At 47.5% G+C, this 26,479-nt stretch overlaps 1 protein-coding gene across 1 annotated transcript in view; it reads right to left on the reverse strand.

Moving 5' to 3' along the window:
- The window catches only part of THSD4 (thrombospondin type 1 domain containing 4), a 543,647-nt gene that overhangs the window by 471,288 nt on the left and 45,880 nt on the right, over positions 1-26,479 (reverse strand). Inside the window, exon 3 of the mRNA XM_042941521.1 lies at positions 12,123-12,493. Within this exon, the coding sequence (XP_042797455.1) occupies positions 12,123-12,493 (371 nt within the window). The remainder of the gene's footprint in view (positions 1-12,122; positions 12,494-26,479) is intronic.

Here is a 26,479-nt window from a genome sequence, read left to right on the forward strand (position 1 = left end):
AGTGACGATAATAAAACTTTAAGTAATAGATGCCCGACAATAAAATGACAATGACAATAAAACAAGCCATGTTGTTTTTAGAACATAGCTTACATTTTTCAAAGTACTTGTACAGCTGTTACCTCTTTGGCCCTCTCAATGGGCCTAGGTGGTAGACAAGGGACATACAATTATCCACATTTAATAGATTAGATTAAGTGATTCCGGAAGGTCATCCAGTTAGCAGATGATGGAGCAGACAGGAAGTGGGATATAATGACTCCCAGCCTGGGGCTTTCTCCCTCCGAGGTAAGAAATGTGAATGCTTTCAATAGAAAAGGGCCGACCCCCAGGGGGAGACCACCAAGAGGAGGTCAGACATGTGGATGGCACTTTTACGAAAAACCCCTGCTATGAGGGTAACGATGTTGGTGTATCTAGAGAGAAGAAAAACCATCACATTCCTGAGCGTGTTTGGGAACATGGTTGAGGACTGTGTCTTCCAGCCGCCTTCTTCTCTTTCCATCACCCTAGATGAACCTCCGTAATGTGCCAATATTGAACGAGAGACCTTAACGGATGGAATAGGGCCCCTTTACGGCACAGACACGCAAAGTAAGGCTGAGGAGGTGACTGGCCTGAAGATGAAAGCATTCATAAGAATTGGGAACTGGACCCTGGACTCTGGATTTGGAAAACAGAGCTCTTTATTCAACACCAGCTGCCTCGGGCAACTATTACCTTCAACTTTATTGCTGTCACTGTCCTTGATTAATACTGAATGTCCAAAGAAGAACACTTAAGGGAGGGTTGGGGAAAGCCTCATTTTTCCTCTTCTTTTTCTTCTGGGAAACAGCATAGCTGAATCTCCCATGGAAATTACCAGACACAATGTGGTGCAGTGGCCAGCAGTCCTGCTAGCACGGAAACTGTCCTATCGCTAGGGTATTTTTGAGATGCCCAAAAGGCAAGTACATTACGGTAGGCTGGATAATGCTCCCACCACCCCCCAAGATGCCCACGTCCTAGCTGCCAGAACCTGTGAATGTTACCTCATGTGGCAAAGGTACTTTGCAGATGTGATTAAGGATGTCACAATGAGGAGATAATCCTGGATTACCTGAGTGTGTGCGGTGTAATCACAAGGGTCTTTCCAAGCAGGAGAGGAGGATGCCAGTTACAGAAGCTGGCGAGGGGTGCACTGATGGCCAGAAAGGCCCACCAGCCGAGGAAGGCAGGAAGACTCTAGAAGCCAGAAAGGGAAGGAAACAAATCCTCCCTTGAAGCCCTCAGAAGGAACCCAGCCCTGTTGATACCTTGATGTTAGACTTTTGGCTTCCGAAGATTTATTCTGTTGGAGAATAAATCTGTGCTGTTTTAAACCACTGATTTTACGGTTAAGTGTTACCGCATCAATAGGAAGCGAATGCAACTATCGCAAAACTAGAGAAGCAAGCCTTAGCTCCTGACCAGTAACCCTGGCTTCTAGGGATTTATGTACATGAGATAGGGGGTGGCATAGCCATTTGAAAATGACAAAGGCATTAAGGAGAGATTCAGAGTGACTATACACGGGAAGTATCGTCACGCTTTTAAATGGAAAAGGGTTGGTCATCTGTATGAACAGGAACTGTCTTTCTCAAAGAAATTCTAGTGCAATCCCTTTAGGACTACTTGATTGATAGTCCCTCCCTGGAAAGGAGCCTGTGGACATTCCCTCATCCACAGCCTGTGCTCCAGCCCCATCAGACTGTTGACGACTTCCAGAACCTGACAAGCTCACGCAAGCCTCCAGGTCTCCGCCCCTACAGTTTGCTTTTTGGAGGAACGCCCTTCTCGCTCTTGAGCTCTGCTAAAATCCTTCTTCCTAGTTCAGCTCAGTCATCACTTCCTCTGTGAAGCCTTCCCTGGCTCCCTCCCTCCCTCCCTTCTCTCTCTTTCCCTTTCCTTTCTCTCCATGCCCTGGGCATCCCCCTTAAGAGAGCCCTGGGCTTGTAAATGGCTGTTTGCTTGTCTTTCTCCCCTCCCCCACCAGCATGAGCCCCTGGAGAACAAGGAGACTTTCTCATTCCTCTTGTGTCACCAAACCCCTGCCACAGCCCATCCATAAAGTACTCTCTAGCTCTTTCCCACCCGAGAAATGCAAACCCCTCCTCTAAGGAAGTACCTTTCCCCACGAAGTTCCCTTGATTCCCCAAGAATGAGCTGCCCCCCTGTGCTCCCATACCCTCTGCTCCCCGACAGGTGCAGCTCCATCATGGTGGTCAGCCGGGGGCTACTTCCTCAGGAAACACGGAGTCCTCAAAGACCACGCCTCCTTCACCTGTCAGTCCTTTTTGTGTCTAGCACACTGCCTGCTTCACAGCCGATACACAAAGAACGTTGATGCAATTAAAATGAAAGCAAAACACGAAAAGGTAATTGCTAGGTCATCTCTACTAATGAAGCCCTGCGATTTCCAGAGGCAGCCTTTAAAAGCAAATACCTTGGGGCCCCCTGGGTGCCTCAGTGTCTGACTTCGGCTCAGGTCATGATCTCACAATTCGTGAGTTCGAGCCCTGCGTCAGGCTTGCTGCTATCAGCACAGAGCCGGCTTCAGATCTTCTGTCCCCGTCTCTCTCTCTGTCCCTCCCCTGCTCCCGCTCGTGCTCTCAAAAATAAACAAAACGTTACATAAATAATAAATAAATAAATAAATAAATAAATAAACAAAAGCAGATAACTTTATGTTAAGGTTTTGCCTAGCCAGCTGCTGACTGTCCCCAGTTGGTGTTTCCCCTGGGCTGCCCACATAGACTTTGGAGCTCACGGTGGAGACACTTACAGTGTGTGTGTGCATACATGTATGTGTGTGTGTGTGTGTGCGTGTGTATGTATATACATGTGTATGTGTGTGTGTATATATATATTTATTACGCTAAAAACTTTGTAGACTGTTTTTTTAATGTTTATTTATTTTTGAAAGAGACAGAGACAGAGCATGAGCAGGGGAGGGGCAGAGAGAGCGGGAGACACAGAATCTGAAGCAGGCTCCAGGCTCCGAGCTGTCAGCACAGAGCCTGACGCGGGGCTCGAACTCACAAACTGTGAGATCACAACCTGAGCCGACGTCGGATGCTCAACCGACTGAGCCACCCAGGCGCCCGTACTATGCTAAAATCTTTGAAGCGAATATCGGAGACAAATGTCCCTCATCTCAGAGAGACATTCGTTTGTAAAAGTTAGCTTAAACAATGAGTGTTCCCTTTAATTTTGAAGCAGGCTTTCTAACAGTCCGAGTGTGACAGGAGCAGGACGCAGCACAGATGGGTTTAAACCCTGACTCTCTCGCTTTTCCTTCTGTGTGACCTTGATCTACGCATGTTCTCTCTGACCCTCGAGTCTGTCATCGCTAACCGGGAACGATAGCGGTCTACCACACGAGCCTGTGACGAAGGTGTGATGGAAAATGTCTGCCAGCGTGCCTGGCATGTGGAAGTGACTCTGCCACGTCACCTGCCTGCTGGCAGGTGACCCCACACTATGCCAAGCACTTTGTATGAATCGTCCAATTCGCGGCAGCCCAGTGGAGCAGGGGTGGGATCATCCCCTTGGGGGCAAAGCTAAGCAATGTGGCAGGACACACATCTAGGAAGGGGCAGGGTTGGGCACAGAGACCAGACCTGACAACTCCAGAGCTGACCTCTTCACTATCAGGCAGTCTGCAGCCTCTCCGGATGTGCTAGCTCCCACCCCCCACCCCCCACCTGGCACCTGAAGGACTGGTGAGGAGACTGCAGTCAGATATCTACTGAGACTGAAGACCAACGTCTGAAACAACGCGACAAAAACAAAAAGCAGCAACTGAGTACTGGCCACAAGCTGCTCCTGAGATGTGGGTCTGCGCAGTCCGGGCAAAGGCCTCTCGGTCCAGCCAGGCTACCTGCTGACGGGAAACTAGCTCCACTTCCCCGAAGAACTTCTGGGAAGCCCACCCTCCCCAACCTTTCTGACACCTGAGGGCTATGACACACCGAGTGCCACATGCCCAATGGAAACAGCGGCCATGATTTTCAAGGTTGTGACTTCCAACGTCCCAGGCTCTCACAACTGTCTCCAGGAGCTGGAAGTTCTCAACTTGGCAACACGTACTGGGGGAGGGGAGGAGCACTCCCTATCTTGAAAAATCTCTCAATTAAAGCCATCAAACATCCCATTCCCCAGATTCCAGCTGGTCCACACACGCAATGATCAGGAAAACTGGCTAATGTAGGCGAGCATGTGGAAGACCACCGGGAAGGAAGGCCTCCTTGTTAGCAGGCTCTTTGGCCACCAGAGCAGTGAAAGTTACTCGACGTCAAAGAGGAGTGGGGTCTATTCTCACATCCTGTCTTTGTGGAAGCTGAGTTAAATGGGCCAATAGACATTCGCCACAGGTTTCTACTAGGTTATGCACTTGAACTCTGGCAGCGGGACTCTCTCTGGGTTTCATCATCACCAGACATGTCGGGAATGAGAAGAAAGCCAGTTGGTTTATGTGTTATAAAAGGGAAAATCCTACAGTAACAGGGCTCCTTCCAGTTCCCTCCAGCCTGTGGGTGCCCATTTCCAGAAATCAAGGGGGGGCGGCTTCTACTGAGGAGCGCCTTCAATTTCGCAGGCGAGCGGCGGCACTGTGGCACTGATGGCCGGGCTCACTTAGCACCCTCCTCTCCCCACCCCTCCCCCTTTAGCTATCACCAGGACACAGACTTGGGCATGGAGAGAGGGGAGACTTGGTGAGCACCATCACGGAACCTGTTGGCCAAGACCTGCAGCCTCAATTCCCCTCCTCCACAAGGTGCTGGTGCTCAGACTGAATCCCAGGAGAAGGCCACCCTTTGTGGAGGGCTTTCCCAAGGTCGCACCAAGACAGGGCAGAAGGAGGTGTGCCCAGGTCCCGGGATCCCAGCTGCACCCAGGCTGCACTGCCCAGAGGCCTGCCCTCCTGGACTAGACCTCAGTGCCTGGCTCCCTGTTTTCCTGTGTGGCCCCAGTTCACCATCAGAGCCTTCCTGCAGAACCAAACTTCTACCTGGAACTCTCACACATGAACACTCAGCCTTTAAAGCCCTAAAGGGAGGTAGCACTACATTTTCTTGAGCACCTACTATAGGCCAGGAAATATGACCCTATTATTTCATTTAACCACTCAACAATCCCCTGTGCTATGGATTATTATCCTCTCGTTTGAAAGATGAAGCCCTGGGGCTTCAGAAAAGTTAAGTAACTTTCCTAAGCTCAGATCCTCGGGAAGCCTCCAATAAATACTGCCATGGTTTCCAAGGCTTTTTAGAGCGTGATTTGCAGTATGTATGTGTATGCTGTAATGAGACAAAGGTGCGATATGCAAGCAAGTAGACTCAAGAGGTTCCCAAATATATTTCAGCTAAGTACCTTTTATTTGTTTTTCAAGCTTGGGTTCAAACCCTACCTGTTCTGTGTGGTCCACCCTGACTGCTCCATCCCGGAATGGCGTCCCATCTTCTGAACTCTAGTCCTATCTCTACGGCTTTCCAGCACGTGTAGTGTCTTGTGGGTTTGCCACCCATCCACCACCACACGGTGTCGGGCACCCAAGGACAGGGTTGTGGTTTCTAATGTTTTGAACTCCCCTTGGCGCCTAGGACTAGCTGCAGAGAAGATTCCCCTGATTGCAAGAGGAGAGTTGAACCCTGCAAGGTTGAGACACACTTCATTTTAAGCCGTGACTCCCATATCCCATCCACTTTTCAAGACATGACTCAAACCATCCAACCTGTAGGCAGCTTCTCTGACCACACCTGCCGTGAGAGGGAGCAGCTTCGATTTCAAAATACCCATTTCGCGGAAGGAAAACCTCCAGATTCATTCTATAAGGCCAGCACTACCTCGATTCCAAAACCAGACAAATATTCCACTAAAACGGAGAATTACAGGCCAATATCCCCGAGGAACGTGGATCCAAAAATTCTCACCAAGATACAAGCAAACTGAATCCAACAGTGCATTGAAAGAATTATTCACCAAGGTCAAGTAACATTTATTCCTGGGCTGCAAGGGTGGTTCCATAATCACAGATCAATCAATATGGTATGCCGCATTAATAAAAGAAAGGATAAGAACCATATGATCCTCTCAATAGATGCAGAAAAAGCATTTAACAAAGCACAGCATCTATTCATGACAAAAGCCCTCCTCAACAAAGTAGGGTCAGAGAGAACATATCCCAACATAATAAAGGCCATATATGAAAAATCCACAGCTAATAGCATCCTCAGTGGGGAAAAACGGAGAGCTTTTCCTCCGTGGTGAAATACAAGACAGGGATGTCATCCACTCTCACCACTGTTATTTAACATAGTACTGGAAGCCCTAGCCTCAGGAATAAAACAACAAAAAGAAATAAAAGGCATCCGAATTGGTGAGGAAGAAGTCAAACTTTCAGTATTTGCAGATGAAATGATACTCAATGTAGAAAACCCAAAAGACTCCAGCAAAAAATTGCTAGAGCTGATACATGAATTCAGCAAAGTCACAGGATACAAAATCAACGTACAGAAATCTGTTACATTTCTATACACCAATAATGAAGCAGCAGAAAGAGAAATCAAGTAATTGGTCTCATATACAAAGGCACCAAAAACTGTAAGATATCTAGGAATAAACCTACCCGAAGAGGTGAAAAATCTATACACTGAAAACTATAGAAAGCTTATGACAGAAATTGAAGAAGACACCAAAAAATGGAAAAAGATTCCACGCTCCTGGGTAGGAAGAACAAATATTGTTAAAATGTCTACATTACCCAAAACAATCTACACATTCTATCCAATCCCTATCAGAATACCACCAGCATTTTTAACAGAGCTAGAACAAACAGTCCTAAAATTTGTATGGAACCACAAAAGACCCTGAATAGCCAAAGCAATCTTGAAAAAGAAAAGCAAAGCTGGAGGCATCACAATTCCACACTTCAAGTTATATTACAAAGCTGTAGTCATCAAGACAGTATGGTACTGGCACAAAAGCAGACAAAAATCAATAAAACAGAATAGAAAACCCAGAAATTGAACTATAACTATATGGTCAACTAATCTTTGACAAAGCAGGAAAGAATATCCAGTGGAAAAAAGACAGTCTCTTCAACAAATGGTGTTGGGAAAACTGGATAAGCAACATGCAGAAGAATGGGAATGGACCACTCTCTTACACCATACGCAAAAATAAATTCAAAATGGAGGAAAGGCCTCAATGTGAGACCTGAAACCATCAAAATCCTAGAGGAAAACATAGACAGCAACCTTTTTGACCTCAGCTGTTGCAACTTCTTACTAGGCACATCTCTGGAGGCAATGGAAACAAAAGCAAAAAATGAACTATTGGGACCTCATCAAGATTAAAAGCTTTTGCACAGCAAAGGAAACAATCAATAAAACTAAAAGTCAGCCTATGGAATGGGAAAAGATACCTGCAAATGACACGTCTGATAAAGGGTTAGTATCCAGCATCTATAAAGAACTCATTAAACTCGACACCCAAAAAATAAATAATCCAGTTAAGAAATGAACAGAAGACATACATGGACACTTTTCCAAAGAAGACATCCAGCTGGCCAACAGGCACATAAAAAGATGCTCAACATCACTCATCATCAGGGAAATATAAATCAAACCTACAATGAGATATCAACTCACACCTGTCACAGGGCTAAAATGAACAACACAGGAAACAACAGATGTTGGTTAAGGAAGTGGAGAAAGGGAACCCTCTTACACTGTGGGTGAGAATTTAAAGTGGTGCAGCCACTCTAGACAACAGTATAGAGGTTCCCCAAAAAGTTAAAAATAGAACTATCCTAAGACCCAGGAATCACACCACTAGGTGTTTACCCAAATGATACAAAAATACCGATTCAAAGGGGCACATGCACCCCAATGTTTATAGCCGCACTATCAACAAGAACCAAACTACGGAAAGAGTCCAAATGTCCACCGACTGATGAATGGATAAAGAACATGTGGCATATATACACAGTGGAATACTACTCAGCCATCAAAAAGAATGAAATCTGACCATTTGCAATGATGTGGATGGAAATAAAGTATATTATGCTAAGTAAAATAAGTCAGTCAGAGAAAGACATATATCATATGATTTCATTCATATGTGGAATTTAACAAACAAAAGAGATGAGGCGCCTGGGTGGCTCAGTCAGTTAAGCATTTGACTCTTGATTTCAGCTCAGGTCATGATCTCATGGTTGTGATATCAAGCCCCAAGACAGGCTCTGCACAGGGTGCAGAGGTTTTCTCTCTCTCTCCCTCCGCCCCTCCCCAGCTCATGTCATCACTCACACACTCTCGTGCTCTCTCTCTCAAAAAAAAAAAAAGAGAGAGAGAAACAAAACAGATGAACATAGGAGAAAGAAAAAAAAGAGGGAGGCAAACCATAAGAGACTCTTAACCATAGAGAATAAACTGGGTGTTACATGTAATTGATGAATCACTACATTCTACTCCCAAAACCAATATTACACTACATGCTAACAAACTAGAATTGAAACGAAACCTTGAAACATTAACAAAATAATAAGATATAAAAACATATATGAATGGAGAAAAAAACCCACCTATTTCACAAATACCTATTTCTGTGAAAAGAACTTGAGTGCCAGACTCCAACAGACCCACTTAGAATTCGGGTTCTGTTGCTTCTGAAGCAGGTGATTTTGAGCAAATCACTCCACTCCTCCGAGCCTCAGTTTCCTCATCTGTAAAATGTGAATATATCCATCTGCCTCATAGGGTTGTATAAACTCTAAATGTCATAATGCATTCGATATGGTGCCTGCACATAAGCCATGGCCCAAAATGGCTTTACTATCATTATTTTATCACAGTACCTTGTATGGAAGACATTTACATCCATGTCTTTTCTAAGCTTCTAGATTAGTGGTTCTCAAAGTCTGGGGTACATCAGAATCTCCTAATCTGAAGCTACTTAGGGTCATACCCCAAACCTACAAAACAGAATTGCCATTAGGGAGGGGAGATCGTGAGGACTGGGCAGCCCCCCTTTGAACAAGCTTCCCCACCCACTGCATTTGGTTCTGATATGTGCTCACCCGCCTGCAAAATTCTGCTAGACGATATTCAATTCCCAAATTCTATTCCATAGAACTCTAAGGTCCCACAGAGGTACTTCCAAACCAATGGTTCCCACCCTCGGCCGGACAGCAATTATATCGATGTGTGCTCACAACCCCTAGAGATTCAGATGTTGGTTTGGGATGTGATCAGGGTGTTGAGATTTCAGAAAGGTGGTTGCAAGATTCTCATGGTCAGCCAAGGTTGAAAGTCACTGGCCCATTGGGATGCCCTGTGTGACAAACTGAGCCTCAGCCTAACACTGATTTTGTAGACAGGATTCTTATGCTGAAAGAAAAAAAAAAAAAAAAAAAAAAAGTAAGTTTGCAAACAGCTGCTCTAGCCTGTCAGTATGAGCCTTCAGCCCCAACCTGGCTTTTAATCACCTTTGTGTCTGTCCCAGGGCCTCACAACATGGTAAATACTTAAATATTTGTTGGAAGGTTGAATAGTTCTGTTTCGTGTGTTATCTGGCTCCAATTAAGTTTTCAGTTGCCTAGCATAACAACCTAACAGTTTCGGAAACATCTAAGCCCTAAGAGCCTTTGCCTCAAACCTCAAACCTGAAACAGAGAGTCTGGCAAGACAGCCAACCAGAGAACACGCGGACATTTCTTCTGGGGTCACATGTACCATGCAAGCTCCTAATGACTGATAAACATAAGCAAATGTGATTTCCGTCAGCCGGGAAGAGCGTGAGGTTTGTCGGTGGCGCAGGCCTCCCAGGCTAATATTTGGATTGTTTCATCTGAAACTGTCAAATTACAAAAGCATGATAAAAACTCGTAGGAACTTCATAGTAAACAGTAACTGGCCCCTTGTCAATAAGTCGGGAGAAAAAAATTTCCTGCTGCCAAAATGCATGGGCCAGAATGCCTGCAGTGTGGGCCTGCGGCCAACTAGAGCCTGTTCCCTGGGCAGCTCTTCTGGGCTCCCAACCACAGAGGCTGTAAGAGGAGTCCCTGAGTACTCCAGGAATCCGGGACCCAGCAGCACCTTCACATCTTAGCTTTTCCACGGCTCTGGGGCCCTGGGTAGTCCTTTCACCTCTTAGAGCCTCAGATTCTTCAGGTATAAAGGCTCTTTAATCAGGTCCTTAGAGCCACGACTGCCTGGGTTTGAATCCCAAGTCTTTATAGACTGGCTGTGTTGCTTTGGACAAGTTACTCTGCTTCTCTGGGCCTCCTTTTCCTCACCTCGGACATGAGGATGGGATTGGCACTATTTCACAGAGTTGTCCGTGTAAAGTGGCAAGAACAGTGCCTGGTATAGAACAGGCATTCAATGAACTTTAGCTATTATACGTCTGCACTTCTCAAACCAGGAGTTTTGGTCTTTCCTTTTCTCTTTACGTTTTAGAACTGGGTTGGTGTCAAAGTTCACCGGGCGGCACACCTGACCTTAATGGACGTAGGACTATTACGATCTTTTTTATCCTCCTTAACATGAACTTTGAAATGTTTCGTGCAGAAATAATAATGCAGTTGATTATGGGATGCCTCCCCCTACCGCAGAAGGAACGCCATTAATCTGCGAAATATGCCCTGAATTACCTTTTGAAAATCTGAGAAGTTCTGAATTCTAAAGGGCGTTGGCCACCAGCATTTCAGGTTAAGGGAATAGAGAGCTACGCTTATGACGGGGTTGTGATCGATAAAAGGGAGGAAGCATCCTCCCAGCTGACCTCTCTTTCCTCTCCCACTGACAGGCCGTGCCAGCCCTCAGAACTCACAGATCGTCCCTTCTTCCTTCCATCTAGCCAAATGTGGTTTATCCTTCAGAATTCGGCTAAAGCACCTTCCCTGTGAAATGGTCCTCTCTGAACTCCTACCGACCATGTCAAGAGCATGCGGCTGGGAAGGGCGGATGGGCTGCGTCTCCTCCACACCTCCAGGTTGCACGGCAGTGACAGTGACAGGCTACTACACGTGGCTGAGAAGGATGCTCAGGAAGCATCTAGCCGCAGTGGGCAAGGGTGGTCATCAGTGCTGATGTCTGAACCCCCAGTGACAAGAGGGGCTGGGCAGCCCCCCCTGGTAGCGCATGCCTTTCCCCAGATGGACACTAATTTGGCTTGATGACTTCCTGTTCCTCCTGTAAATGTTTGCTTGTTTGTTGTTGTGTATTTAAAAACTCCCAAGAATCTATCATGGACCTAGAAGCACTGAACAAATACTTTCGAATGACCACGGGGTAATCTGTAAGTATCAGTGGATTAATTCACTGACAAGCTCTTCTCAGCTGCTGTGTTCCTACCTTGCCCAAGGGCACCGCCTAATTTGGCATATTCATGCTGGGCATGAAGAACCATGAGAGGCGTTTTGGGGCTATACAACTATTTCAATGCTGCCATGCAACTTCTAGAATTCATATTTTATTAAGACTCTAAAAAAAATGTCTCGGTCCTCCATCAGAGATATCCTCAAAGCAGGGTGCTCACCCAAAATTCTGTGCAGAAACTTTCCAGAAAAAGTGCACACAATCCTGAGGTCAACAGTTTGGGAGCACGTATGACACCCGACATTCACTTTGTGCAAGGGCTTGAAATTTCCTCATCGACTCCCCGGTTGGAAGTCCCCTCGTCTTGTGTCCTCTGCTCACATCCACACAGCCTGCGGCCAGGGATCTCCCTTTCCCCGCCCTGCACCGGACCGGAGGTCTCCCCCCACCCTTGCCCGCCTTGCCTCACCCCTCCACAGGGCCTCCCTAAGGTTGATGCCTAAGGGCCTGCTCAGAATTAGCTTCCCTTTGAAGAGGATTCTGAAGCACAGAGTGGGGCGGGAGTGGCCTCAACGCTCTAGAAGGCTGCAAAATAAATCAAAAGATGAAAGGAAATACGCGGAGCCAAGAATTCCTCCCCGGCCCGGCAGAAGCGACGCATTGACCGCGCGATGCTATGGGTGGCGCGGGGCAGCGCGCGGCACGTCGGGGTAGGGGCAGGGGTGGGGGCTGCGGGAGGGGCGGGAACGGGGGGCAGGGGCGGGCGCGCGCGCGTACCTTCTTTCCGCCGTGGGGTCGCGGCCCCGCGCCTGCGGGTGCCGGCTGCCCCTCGGCCCCGGGCCCTGGCGGCTGGCGTCGGGGCCGGCGGGGGCGCGCGGCTCCCCGCGGTCGCGGCTGCGGTGCAGCGGCACCGACGTGCGCACGGCCGACACCACGTGGCCCGCGAAGGCGCGCGGGGGCGCCCCGGGCCGCAGGGCCCCGCGCGCGCGGGACGAGCCGGGCAGGCAGGGCCGCGTCTGCTCCATCACGCCGCCGCTGCAGCTGCGCGAGCAGGCGGACCAGGGCCCCCAGGCGCCCCACACGCCCTGGCCGCCGCCGCCGCCGCCGTCTTCGGGGGCGCCCTGGGCCGCCGCCATCCGCTGCGGGACCTGCGGAGACAAGAGGCCGGTTAGGGGGCCCGAACACTCGCTCCTGCTTCACCCCCCCCACCCCCCCAGAGGCTCTGGGTAACCAGAAAGCGTTATCCCTTAGGCACTAGTAGGCACAGGGCTGGTTTTCAAATCAGAAGAACGAGGGGACTGTAATCCAGCCTAGGTTATATTCGCCTTATACCAATGCACTCATAAAATATAACTCCAACTTTTTTTTTTTTTTTTTTTTTTTATGTTGGAAGGGACACACAAAGGTAGACGTGCCTAAGGCTCACATACATAACTCGGTCCTCGCTTCCGGTGCCATGACCTTGGAGAGCTCAGTGTGGCACCCTCTCTCTTACTGAGGCTTATCCCTCAAGAGTGCCCCTTAACCTCCAACTTAGGTCCTCGGGATTCAGGCCAGAGGGACCGGACTTCCCTTAAGCTGCTGGAGAGGCCGCGTGGCCCAGTCTCCGTGCAGTCCCGGCACTGGGGACACCGCAAGTTAGAGGCCCTGCCCTAGAGCCAGGCGCCTAGGGTCACATCCCTGCCACCACTTCTAGCAGTGTGACTAGGAAGGGGGCCTGTGTTCTACCTCACAGGGATGTAAGGAGATTTAAGTCAGGTCTTCCATGTGCGTAGCAGGGAGCCTGGCACTAAATACATATTTGTTGGTAAGCCTAAAGTGGTGATTTTCCTGCTTCCATAGTAAATCGGAAGTCAGAAATGTCGGAAAGTTTCAAAGTTCTAACCTAGAGGGTGATTCTACACTCCTGTTCATTTAACCCATCATTTCACAGAGAACAGCGATGCCGGGCGCGGCAGGCGGGGCGGGTACGCAGTGTTCCTTCATGGTGCAGACATGCTCTGAGCACCAGCTAAATGCCCATGCTGAGCTAGGCCCTGAGAACCAGCAGGAAAGCACCCCAGCTCCACGCAAATGGCCTAGACCCAGCAGAAGAGCACTGTGCAGCTAGCACAAGACTGGGGGAGGCTCCTGGGGGGACTGGCTTCTCTGGCTGGGCGGGGTGGGGAGGAGAGAGGGATTCAGAAGGCCTCAGAGGGGGTGCCTGATTGGCTCAGTTGGGCTGAGCATCTGACTCTTGAGTTCGGCTCAGGTCATGATCCCAGGGTCACGGGATCCAGCCCCGTGTCGTGCAGCCTGCTTAGGAGTCTCTTGTCTCCCGCTGCCCCTCTTCCCAGCTTGCGCCCTCTCTATCTCAAAAAAAAAAAAAAAAAAAAAAAAAAAAAAATTAATTAAAAAAAAAATTAAGAAGCGGTGCCTGGGTGGCTCAGTGAGCTAAGTGTCCACCTTCGGCTCAGGTCATGATCTTGTGGTTTGTGGGTTTCAGCCCCGTCAGACTCTGTGCTGACAGCTCAGAGCCTGGAGCCTGCTTCAGATTCTGTGCCTCCCTCTCTCTCTCTCTCTCTCTCTCTCTCTCTCTCTCTCTAACCACCCCCCCGCCCCTCCCAGCTCATGTTCAATCTCTCTCTCTCAAAAATAAATAAACATAAAAAAATAAAATCAAACAAACAAATAAAAAGGCGGCCTCAGAGAAGGAATCACAGTAATAGCTGTAATACTCAGGTGCCCACTCAATACCAGGTTAACACATGTAATCTCCGGCCCTCTCAGAGGTGTGGTTTCCCAACTAAGGCTCAGAGATGTGACCTGCCCGGGTCACGTTGCCACAGCAGGGTTTGGAGTTCAGTCTATTCAATTTCCAAGTCCCAGTCCTAATGTGGGACACTGACCAACACTATGACTTTCTTTAGAACATGAGTTTTTCAGTGAACCTCATGCTTCCATCCTAAGTGCAAAAAGCCATGATTAACTCAGCTTGTTGTTGTTGTTGTTGTTGTTGTTGTTGTTGTTGTTGTTTTAGATCTTGGTTTTGGAAGCATTTTTTGGCCCAAAGCTCAAACACTTTTCATGGTTGTGTTCTTCCTCTGTCCCCACAGTACCCCTGAGCAGTGAGAAGGTCCAGGGACCATCCTCCCCTTTGTGTGGCACAAATCCAAGAAGACTGAGCTCCTTCACACCACATGGAAATGACAGGTGGAGCTAAGATGACCTCAGAGGGGGCCTGTGAGGACTTGAGGAGGAAACCTTAATCACTGCTGTGGCTGGCACTGTAGTCACTAAAAGTGAGGGCTTAGCCCTTGGTTAGAGTCCTTGTCCCCAGGTAATCAGTCACCCGGAAGCCTTGGGGCTCGTTTAATTGAGGCCGTTTTCCTTCAACTACATTCCAGGGCAGAGTGGTCTGTGGATGACATCTGCAGCTCAAGTTGGGTTCCTGAAGGTTCAGGGAGCAACGATGGCAGGATGACACAGAGCGGAGGGAACCCAGGGAGCAAATAAGCATCTAATCAGAGGGTGAAGCCCAGAGGTGGATGTCACCCAGCCAGCCTTTGGGAGCCATGTTCAGAGAGCCAAGGCAGGAGGTTGGAGGTAACATGGGGTGGAGCCAGTGGGAGACGGAGTCAGAGCAAGGGCAAGACAGAAGGTTCTGTGACAGGAGGGCTACAGTTCCACATGGCCAGTGCGTGAGCAGCAGCGGGTGAATGGGTACATGAATAGTGAATACACTCAACTCATCGTTACTAAATTGGGGACCCAGGAGAGAAGGCTTTTTGCCTGTTTATAAATACAAACTAAAAGGAAAAAACACAAGCTTTTGTTCTTTCTCCTCTCTTACGTGCCCTGATTTCTTTTTTTTTTTTTTAATTTTTTTTTAACGTTTATTTATTTTTGAGACAGAGACAGAGCATGAACGGGGGAGAGAGAGAGAGAGGGAGACACAGAATCTGAAACAGGCTCCAGGCTCTGAGCCATCAGCACAGAGCCTGACGCGGGGCTTGAACTCATGAACCTCGAGATCATGACCTGAGCCGAAGTCAGACGCCTAACCGACTGAGCCACCCAGGCGCCCCTGCCCTGATTTCTTAATATCAAACTGATCGTGGATTCACTCAGGTGGCTGGGAAAAAATGTGCTTAATCAGGCCACAGTCTTGATATGTAACATAATCCCTGAAGTGCTTGTAGTGGGTTGAATGGTGGCACGTCCGTGCCCTAACCCGGCAAAACTTGTGAATATGACCTTATTTGGCAAGAGGCTCATTCTGTAATACTGATTGAGATGAGAACATCCTGGATTTTCTAGGCAGGCCTTAAATTCAATGACAAATGTTCTCACCCGACACAGAGGAGAAAACGCAGAGGGAAGGAGGCCACGTGACCACCGAGGCAGACCGGAGAGATAGAGCCATGAGCAGGAATGCAGGGAGCCATCACAAGCTGAAAGAAGCAGGAAGGATTTATCCCCCCGTAACTGGAAGAAGTGGGGGCCCTGGAAACACCTTGAATTTGAGCTTCTGGCCTCCAGAATTGTGAGGAAGAAATTTCTGTTGTTTCAAGCCATCAAGTTTATGGTGATTTGTTACAACTGCCCAAGGAAATGAATACAGTGTTTAGTACTTTCAGGACAAGGAAGAAGAGCGGACAGGCATTTTCTGAGCACCTGTTCTGGGTCTGGCATTGTGCAAACCCCCTGGGTAGGGATAGGCTCTACGGCCTAGGCACCACTTAGCTTCACATTACACTTTACAGGGCCCCTCAGCCACCCTGACAGGTTGGTATTATTTTGTCCCCTCTACATGGAACAAGTGAGGCCTCTAGAGGCTACATGGCTTGCCCAGTCTCAGGCTGGTAAGGGGCACAGACAGGACTGAAACTGAGGCCTGCTCACTCCTGTTCCAGGGTTCTTCCCCCCCCCACACACACACCCCTGCAGCATGTTGCCTTTCTGCCTGCTTTTGGTGGAAAATAGAAGGGGAAAATGCGTAGAAATAAATCCACTTTGATAGTTCTAGCAGGATAATTGGGATAAACAAGCAAAGGCAGAAGGATGTGTCTGACACATTGCGGGACTTCAGTTATCCACGGCCTCCTGGGTTCTTATTAACGTTGATAAGGAAGGCACTGTCACTAACATTGGGATTAGACATGCAACTATACTAAAAAGCCACTTCCTAGAACTAATCCCACCCTGAATTTAGCTTCCCATTGCCAAATTGGGCAGGGTCCCTGGGGGAAGAAAACACGAAACCACATTCCAGCCAATTCTATTCACAAGAATTCTCTAATTTATAGTTGAATTATGGTGAGTGACTTTAAATTCCATCTCAGTCCCCATGGTGGGAATCCGACCACATACTCCAAAATTGGATTTTTATACTATGCAGCCAGAAACAAAGAAAAAAGAGACAGAAAAACAAAAGGAAGGAAGGGAGGGGGGAAACAAAGAAAGAGAAAGAAAGGAAGAAAGAACAAAGAAAAAATAAAGGGAAGGGGGCTTTGGAGGTGACAGCACCCCTGAGAGCACCAAACTCCTATCCTCCCCGTACTCTTCCCAACCCTCCCGGTGACCTGCTCCCTCCTTGTTTCCCCATAGTCAAGGAGTTTTCTGTGACACAAGACGGGAAAACTTTCAAGTACCCTGAGACACAGTATTCCTAAAATCACGACTAACTAACAGGACCTCTGTTAGTCAGGGACAAGCATCAAAACCAAAGACTAAATCATGATGAGAGGCCAGAACAAAGAAGGAATCGAAACTTAAAGGCTTGTAATCTGCCGGCACATTGCTCCTTCCCCAGGATACACATGACATGTTAAGACTGAAGCAGAAAACCTGAGGCGCTTCTAAAATACACCCTAAACTGCTGTCTTTTCCTCACTTACAAAGATGGCTAACCAATCAGTAAGGAAAACATGAACAAGCCAACGGAAATAAGGACAAAGGGCATAAGCGTGTGGTTTACAGTCATCAGGGACTGAATGTGTCCCCCTCAAAATTCAAATGTTGAAGCCCTAACCCTCAACGTGGTGGTATTTGGAGGTGAGGCCTTGGGAGTTAATGAGGTTTAGATGATGTCATGTTGGTGAGACCCCATGATAGGGCTCATGTTCTTATGAGAAGAGCAAGAAAGACCAGGAATCTCTCTCTCTCTCTCTCTGTCTCTCTCTAGCATGTGAGGACATAGTGACAAGCCAGTGTCTGTAAGCCTGACAGAGAGCCTTCACGGGCAACCAAATCTTGATCTTGGATTTCCCAGCCTCCAGAACTGTGAGACATAAATGCCTAGTGTTTAAGCCCCCTACTCAATGGTATTTTGTTACAGCAACTCAGGCTGACCAATACAACAGGGAAGTCAATACAATATTTGAAAACTGTTTAACATCACATACAATCAAACAAATGCAGCAACAGAATAAAACAAGAGAATTCCAATTTGTACCTGTTAGATTGGCAAAGAATACAAAGGATGGCAAGATTGATATGATAGGGTAAGAACGTTCACTGCTGGTGGGACGCTAAACAGGGGCAACTTCTTTGGGAGGGAACTTTGCAATACCTATCACAGTTGTATTTTATTTTTGAAAATTTTTAATGTTTATTTAATTATTTTGAGAGACAGAGCCAGGGAGAGGCAGCGAGAGAGAAGGAAAGAATCCCAAGCAGGCCCCGTGCCGCCAGCATAGAGCCCAACACGGGGCTCGATCCCACACACCATGAGATCATGACGTGAGCTGAAATCAAGAGTTGGCCGCTCAACCGACTGAGCCACCCAGGCGGCCTAGCAGTCAAAGTTTTATACTGTGTTGGAAGCATACCTAATCCCCAAACCAAACTGGTGCTTGGTCTATTCCACTGGAGGTTCCAGGGTGGGTGTAGGGGTAAGATAACAGAATTAAAAGAGAAGCTTTTTGAAGTACACATGCCATGCTATGCCCCTTCCCCCAGAGACAATGATGTGTCCTGCCTGGAGTGAGGCAGGGGTCAAGGGAGAAATGTGTATTTTGGATAAAATCCCCCAAACCTTTTAATATCCCCCTTCTCACTTAAAAGCAACTATTTGATATTATGGTGCCTCTCTAAATAGTCAGACTGGGGCATGAGCCAGGGAGCAGAGAAAGGCGAAGCCATTCCGAGAAGTGAGAGAGTCAGGGAAGCTACATTCCTATTGAACTCAACTTGAGCCATGCAAAAGACGAGGTGGTTGCTGAACCAGAGGGAGAACTGAAATCCCCCAAAGACTCTGGGGTTGGAGCTGGATGCTGTAACTAACAACATTTTGGGATCCGTCGTACGGAAGTTAATGTTAGGCAGGGATTTTTGTGTAAATGTGTATCAACAGTAAGACGTGTGTGTAGGGCAGCCTGGCAGTCATTCCCCTTTCCCTGGGTCCTTTAGGAAATCACCCCTCCACACTGAATGAAGTGTGGTGGGAATGTATTCAGGGGCCCTGCCAGCTGAAGCCAAGGTAAGCAATGTGGGCCAATTGGACGCTCCCTCCCTGAAATCTGAATAGCCAGTAAAGGGGCCAAGAGACCACAAATGGCTTCGAGTCCTTCTTCCTGACCCCACTGTTTATTCTCTGAGACCATTTCTTTTGCTCTCTGGCATGCCTCAATGCCCACCTGCTTCCGTTGCTTGCAGTGAAGAACTCTAAATAATATCTAAATGGTTACAAACATTATCATATAAAGTGTGGTAACCAAAATAATGTGAAGTTAACTGGGTCTGCCTTTGGCACGGGATTTGGAGGCCAGAAAGCAGCGACTGGGATGACGAGAAGCCTCGGGGTTAGGGGAGTCCAGGACTACAGGATTCATGGAGACAACAGCTGACCACAGTCTGCATAACCAGAGAACCAAGGTCTCCCTAAAACAGGATGGACTGTTGGAATAGGAGGTTCACAGGGACGGCGTGGGAGCTCAGAGAAGAATAGGGTAAGCGATAATCCAAGCAGCAGTGGCTGTCGTATTTCATCATAGTTTTTTTAAGGGGGATGAACACATGCCCCTTAGGATGGCCAAACAAACTAGGGCTTGATAGACTCAGTGAAACACCATAATCATGAACAATACAGAGCAATATGGAAACAGCCTTGGAATATAATATTAAGTGAAAAGTACCAAATAGAAACTTGCAACTATACCATGATTATAATGATGTAAAGATTCTGTAGGCATATAATAAACAAAGCCTGGAAGGGGACGTGGAAAAATGAAAACATACGACGTGTTACTGAAGCTGGACCCAGGGTAAGTTTTCTTGTAATTTAAAAAAAGTTCAGTGATGGTTACAATATTGCTTGCTCAATAAATACAAATAAATTGGGGTGCCTGGGTGGCTCTGGCGGTTAAGCGTCCGACTTCAGCTCAGGTCAAGATCTCGCGGTTTGTGAGGTCAAGCCCCACGTTGGGCTCCGTGCTGACAGCTCAGAGCGTGGAGCCTGCTTTGGGTTGTGTCTTCCCGTCTCTCGGCCCCTCCCCTGCTCATGCTCTGTCTCTCTCTGTCTCTCAATAATAAATAAATGTTAAATAAATAAATAAATAAATAAATAAACAAACAAATAAATGAAAATTGACTCAATGAAGAAAGATTCCGAGACACAGAGGAGTAAACCAAGAGTCGGTGGTAGTCCTTGTCAGAGAAAGCCCGAGAATTTCTCATCGCCATCAGCAGATCTGTAACTAGGAACACAGCTCTAAATGTTTTCAATGTATTTGGTTTCGGTACGAATGTAAAATCATGTAAGATTTCACTGGTTTCTAATTTTCTTTCTACAAAATTAAACCCAGCATCTGTTCTTCATAGAAAACGAGTCACATGCAAAGTCTGAAATTCTAAAGTCTCGTTCTAGAAGAGACTGGAAAAAGTAGGTTTGCTTTTAGCCACATAACCAAGTCAACACCCTAAAGCAAACATTACGAAAATACACCTTGGATATTGAGCCCAGAGAGCAAAGTTTTGGAGAGCTGAGAGCAAACGAGAGCAGGAACATACAGCTGGCAGCTCAGCTGGGACATTTGTTACCTGAGACCCTGTGTGGGAGCATGGGGAGGGAGGTGCACTTTGATAAAACACACACACACACACACACACACACACACACACACACACACAAAACTCCAAACTCATACCAGATCTAAATGAAGGACCACCACCATGGTTTTCTCCGAGACATAAATTCAACCTTCCATCTCAAACACCTATCTTGACTCTGACACAATACACTGTAAAGGTCCTCTCATCTTACCTCTGAGCATAACGTCCATGCCAGCAGCTATGAGACCAAAGTGAGAACCTTACAGATAGAGGAGACCGGAGCAAAACAGGCTCACCTTGACCATTGCATCAGAATCCCCCACTGGGTAATTTATATCTAAATGAGTTCTACAAATGCATTTCAGAACAGTTAAAAGGCTACACCTGCACAAAGCCATAACAAAGGAGAAGTCAGCGGAGGCCAAGGGAGAGACAGAGATATGTGGAAAGAGAAATGCTAAGCCCATGCTAAAGCATGACCCGTTGACATGCAGTCACCCAAAAGCTAAGCAGGCATGAGCTGGGTTGCTCTGCCCATTCCAGCTCTGTCTGCCTGGCCCTAAGGCTCTCTCTCAATCCTGTGTCCTTCTAGTTGGTGAATCCTTAAGTAAATAATCTCAGACACATCAAAACTCTTCCATATTTGCCCACATATGTGACGTTGAGTACATATTCTGGCCCAAACACTGCAGAACATGGACATAGACTTGCCCTCCGACTCCTGGCCTGTGTAGTTTCTCCATGTGTGACCCACAAGGTACCTACGACACAACCAACCTCACTTGCATCTAGTGACACTTGCAGATTCCTGGCTCTTATGCCAAACCTAGTGAAGAAGAACCTCTAGGGTGGGGCCCAGGAATATGAATTTTAAACAAACTTCCCCAGTGATTTGAATGCGTCCTCTGGTTGGAGAATCACTGGCCACTGAACACCCCTAGGTGAGACTCAAACAAGGAAGCACTCACCTGAGCTCACCCTCGAGGAATTGGACCTCCACCATTCACTGCTACTTCCTTAATCCCAAAATGCTCTGGCCACATTACTTTATTACCCTCAAACTGCCTGCTCTTTGGCCTACGTCTTTCACTCCAGCCATTCAGGTTGAGGCCAGCCTGGAGTTTTATCATATGAGACAGGAAAATATTCACAGACGATAACCGCCTAATACAGGATTCACGTGTTACAAAGCAGACTCCATTTGAAACGTGCTTTTAACATCAGAAGTATAACGGCAACGGCAAGTACGGAAAGATGAAAGGAGAGGAAGGGAAGACTCGTGGGAAACCCAGGACTGGCCCCTGTGTTCACGTCCCAAGTCTGCTGTTATTCACTCTGTGACTTGGGGCAAGTCCACCTGCGGTTCTAGGCCTCAGTTTCCATATCTGTAAAATGAGCCCGTTGGGCTTGATGAGGGCCGGGGTCCCTTCCAGTGCTAACAGGCTCTGATTTTTCCTGGAGGAGCTCTTCCATTCCTTGCCACGTACTGATTCGCTTCAAGGACACCGACACAGGGAGGCAATCTCACAGGTCGTGCCCAGGGCTCCCCACGGCCAGCCAAGGGCAGCCTGTAAGCGCAGAATATCTTCCCTAAGTGCAGTGCACAAGAGGCCTGGATGCATTTCCATGATATTCAAAGGCAGGGCCCAGCCAAAATGATGGAATGAGGTAAATATTTGGATGTGATCTGCATAATCGGAAACAATCCCCCCTTATGAAATTGACCTGACTCTTTCATCACCAGCCACATGGAAATTGTCCTCAGTTGTAACTAGAAAATAACACAGAGCATGTGCCGGGTACCGAAGTCTGCCCCGTGTTGCTGCGCAGTTACCCGGGAAACAGAAGCAGATGTCTGTGCACAGTGCCTGTGTGTGTGTGTTTTGTTTGGTGGCTGGTCCGTTTGGCCTCATGCTCTCAACAGCGATTGCCTATCTCCAACCCCAGCCAACCAGGGCAGTCAAAATAATGAGTAATGCACACGATAAAGAGTGGCGGCTTCTGGGCCCCGAGGTTGACTTGGGGATCAGCAACTTTCCAGCGGAGGATTCCGCCTGGTGATTTGGCCATCTGCATCTGGGTCGACAGCCAGCAGGCTCTTCAAAGGCAGGCGATTCAAAAGCATTTTCCTGGGATATGTCAGCACCCAGCACAGAGCGGAGCACACAGTAGGTGTTCTATGAATATTTTGCCGGTGAACGATGCTGCAGATGGACTGAGATGGGGCGCTACCCAGATTGCCCGCCTCAGTTTTTCCCTTGGCCATCAAGGCTATTTTCTTGAAATCTAGCCCTACTGTGTCACTCTGTTGCTTACCAATGTCTCTTGAATTCTCACTCTCCCAAAGATGAGGTGCAAACTTATTCTTTACCATGGCACTCCAAGCCTTTCATCACCTATGCTCACCCGTCCTTTCTGGCTTGAATTCTACCACTGCTCCCCCTCTGACCCCCAACACTCACACCATGCATAACGTAGGATGTGCCCTTTCTCCCCTCCAGCCTGCATCCTGCTGTGCTGTGACTCAAATGTTCTCTCCCTTCTCCCCTTCTCCTCTTCCTGTGAATTCCTGCTCAACTCCAACCAGGTCCAAGTTTTGAAGACCAGCATCCAGGTCCAATGGTCTCTCTGTCTCATGCTCCAGGGCCATCACCACATCTCTCCGTAGCACTTACCACCTGGCACTAGAATTATCTGTGTATACAACCATCTCCCCAACAACACTTGGAGCTCCCCAGGCAGGGATTATGTCTTCTTTGTGTTCCATCTACGCTAACAGTGCCTCATACAGAGTCTGTCACCTGGCAGGCCCTCAGGAAATATCTGACGGGTGGATCAGATGGGTGGATGAATGAGTGACAAATGTACCAACTGCTTGGTTTCCTGCCCATTTGCTTTGTTAAATGTCAAACACTTCCTCTGTCTCGCAGCCCACGTCCTGGCTGTTCAGCCACTTGGCTGGTCTCTGATGCCTAAATGTTCCATGTGCCTTAATGACAAGAGGCTGGCAATCCACAGGACAGTTCTCCCATCTCTTCAAAGTCATGCACTCAGTATTTGATCCCCTATCTCCTGCTTGTTGGTACTTTCTCTCTCCTTGACTCCAGGACACCATACTGTCCTGGTTTCCTCCTAAACTTTTAGCGGTCTCATCCTCTTCTGTCCAGATAGCTCTTCTTCTGTCTGTTGGCTTCCCCTCTTCTCTCTGCTCCTCGGGTGTTAAGGTTCCATCATAGGCCTTCCAATCTTATCCAAAGCTTCTTACAGAGAAATAAACTGCAGCATCAGCAATAATCTTCACGTTGACATCCCCCTTATTAAGATACTCCCAAGCTCCGGATTTACATTCCCAGTAACCGACTGGACATATCTACCAGGATGATGCATGGGCTTTCCGTACTCAATATGTCATGTAACGGGGACCTGAATACCCACTCCGTCTTCCAGTTCATCCAGATGTGGTCCCATCCAGTACTCCCTTCCTCCAACCGGGCACACGATTCGGGCACTTTTACCACAGAACCATCTCCGGATTCTGTCCCTTTTTGTCTATCCTCACAGCCCATAGTTGGGCCAAAGCCTCACTCCCATTTGCTCTTAGCTGGTCTCTATCCATGCAACACCCCCTCTCACACTATTTCCAGAATTACATTCTTAAAAAATCACATCATCCAAGTCCCATGTTCACTGACCTCCCTGAACTCCCTTCTGCTTCCAGGACTCAATCCAGCCAGCCTGCCCGGCTGACACTGCCCTTTACTTTTTGGTCCCCACAACCTCCCCTGCCAGCACTCCTATTCTTAACTTCTCACTCAACCACACCAAGCCTTTATACCACTCTGTGCCTCCTACAACCCATGTCACTGGCCTCAAAAGCCCTCCCTCACCCTAACCCTACTTTACCTGAGAAATTCCTGCTCGTTCTTCAAGGCCTACTGAAGATTACGCCCTCTCTGCAGACTGCCTGAACTCCCCAGGCAAGGACAATGCCTCTGTCCTGTAAGTACCCACGGCATTTGAGGCACGCTTATAATTTCTGTTTTTATGTGTCCTACACCCCAAGTTGTGAAACAAAACCAGGTATAAATTTTGTACGCTGATTTACAAATGGAGTAACTACAAAACTTACAACCAAAAAAAAAAAATTCAAATCAAGAATATTAATTTAAGGGGCGCCTGGTTGGCTCGGTCAGTTACGCATCCGACTTCGGCTCAGGTCATGATCTCATGGTCCATGAGTTTGAGCCCTGCATAGGGCTCTGTGCTGACAGCTCAGAGCCTGGAGACCGCTTCAGATTCTGTGTCCCCCTCTCTTTCTGCCCCTCCCCGCTTCACGCTGTCTCCCTCTCTGTGTCTCAAAACTAAATAAACATTAAAAAAAAAAAAAAGAATATTAATTTAATGTGATTGATGGTTAATGAGAATTTGAGCACAATGGTCCGTAATTTGAGTTACTTTTCCTTTTGAAAAGTGAGCTTGTTTTAAGCCACCAATCCACGATGTTGATGTGCCAAGCTAGAAGCCTGAACAATTTTAAACGCTGCTTAACGAAAACGGGTCACTACGGTGTACCAACACATTTGCTGCCAATAAGCTACTACGAGTTGGGTGACAAGAGACAGAACCCACGCAAGATAACAGAAGGTGGACATGTTTCTGACCTCTACGGGAGAAGGAGTCTTTGACGACTGGGACCCCATATGGTATCTCAATTTCCCCATTTATAAAAAAATTTTTTTTAATGTTTATTTATTTTTGAGAGGGAGAGAAACGGAGTACGGGCAGGGGAGGAGCAGAGAGAGAGAGAAAAAGACACAGGATCCGAAGCGGGCTCCAGGCTCCGAGCTGTCAGCACAGAGCCCGACGCGGGGCTCGAACCCACAAACCGTGAGATCATGACCTGAGCCGAAGTCGGACATTTAACCGCCTGAGCCACCCAGGCCCCCCATCATTTTCCCCATTTTTCTTTATGGATTCTCACCGAAATGGAGGTACTTGGTTAAGGAATTGCCATTCAGATTATCTATAATAGACAAGTTAATATTTTTAGGTTATCATCAAAATCAATATCCTAAACAAATAATAATAATAATAATAATAATAATAACAATCTAACATATCCCAGACTCCAGGAGGCCATGGGGCCTCAGCTTATAAAACATTTTCATTTTAAAGAAAAATGAACTGATGAGGCTCAGAGCCAGGATTTGACCCCAGTAAGCGCTGGGCTGATTCCAAACCTCAGACTCTTCTCTCTGCCCCATGGTGCTTAATTCTCAAGAATGCTATTTGAAGACCCAAATCCTGGGTACCAAAGGGCTTTGTAAACCGTAAACTCCTACACAGTTGTTGGTTTAGGGTTTGGTTGTTACAATTTATATATGTACAAGAAAAATACTTCAGAAAAGAAGCTGGTACATTTTAGGAGACAGCTGTCTTGCCCAATATAACGGCTCTTTAAGGAGACAATCATTATACCAGTTCTTCACCTATGTTCAATAGGTTACAACTCAAACCTGCTACTATTTTATTAAGATGGTGAAGATCTTATTTACATGCTCCATGGGAGCAGGTGATGGCAACAGGAGAGCAGAACACTTAGGCTTCTTGGGGCACCTGGGTGGCTCAGCCGGTTAAGCATCGGACTCTGGATTTCGGCTCGGGTCACGATCTCACGGTTTGTGAGTTCAAGCCCTCTGTCAGTGAGCAGCCTGCTTGGGATTCTCTCTGCCCCTCTCCCATTCCCAGGCACGTGCGTGCTCCCTCAATCTCTCTCACTCGAAATAAATAAATGACCATTTAAGAAAAAAAAAAAAAAAAAGGAAAAGAAAAAGAAAACTTAGGCTTCTCCACCAAAGAAAAAGATGCTGATAATCAGGGCCCCAGGGATGAAGGCGACAAGAAAAGCCCTCTGCTTCTGCAGGAGCGCCACTGAGCAGGTGTCTCTGGATGGGGTGCGAACAAACCTGGACTGTATCCTGTCCAGAATCCACTTAAATTCCCTGGCTGCGCGTTAGTCATTTCTAACAACTTATAAGCTCTACCTCCCACGTTTAAACGGTATTTCTTTGACTTCCTGAAAGGGAGGCAATGACTGTCTA

This window comes from Panthera leo, chromosome B3, assembly GCF_018350215.1.
Source record: "Panthera leo isolate Ple1 chromosome B3, P.leo_Ple1_pat1.1, whole genome shotgun sequence".
In the NCBI taxonomy this organism is placed as follows: Eukaryota; Metazoa; Chordata; class Mammalia; order Carnivora; family Felidae; genus Panthera; species Panthera leo.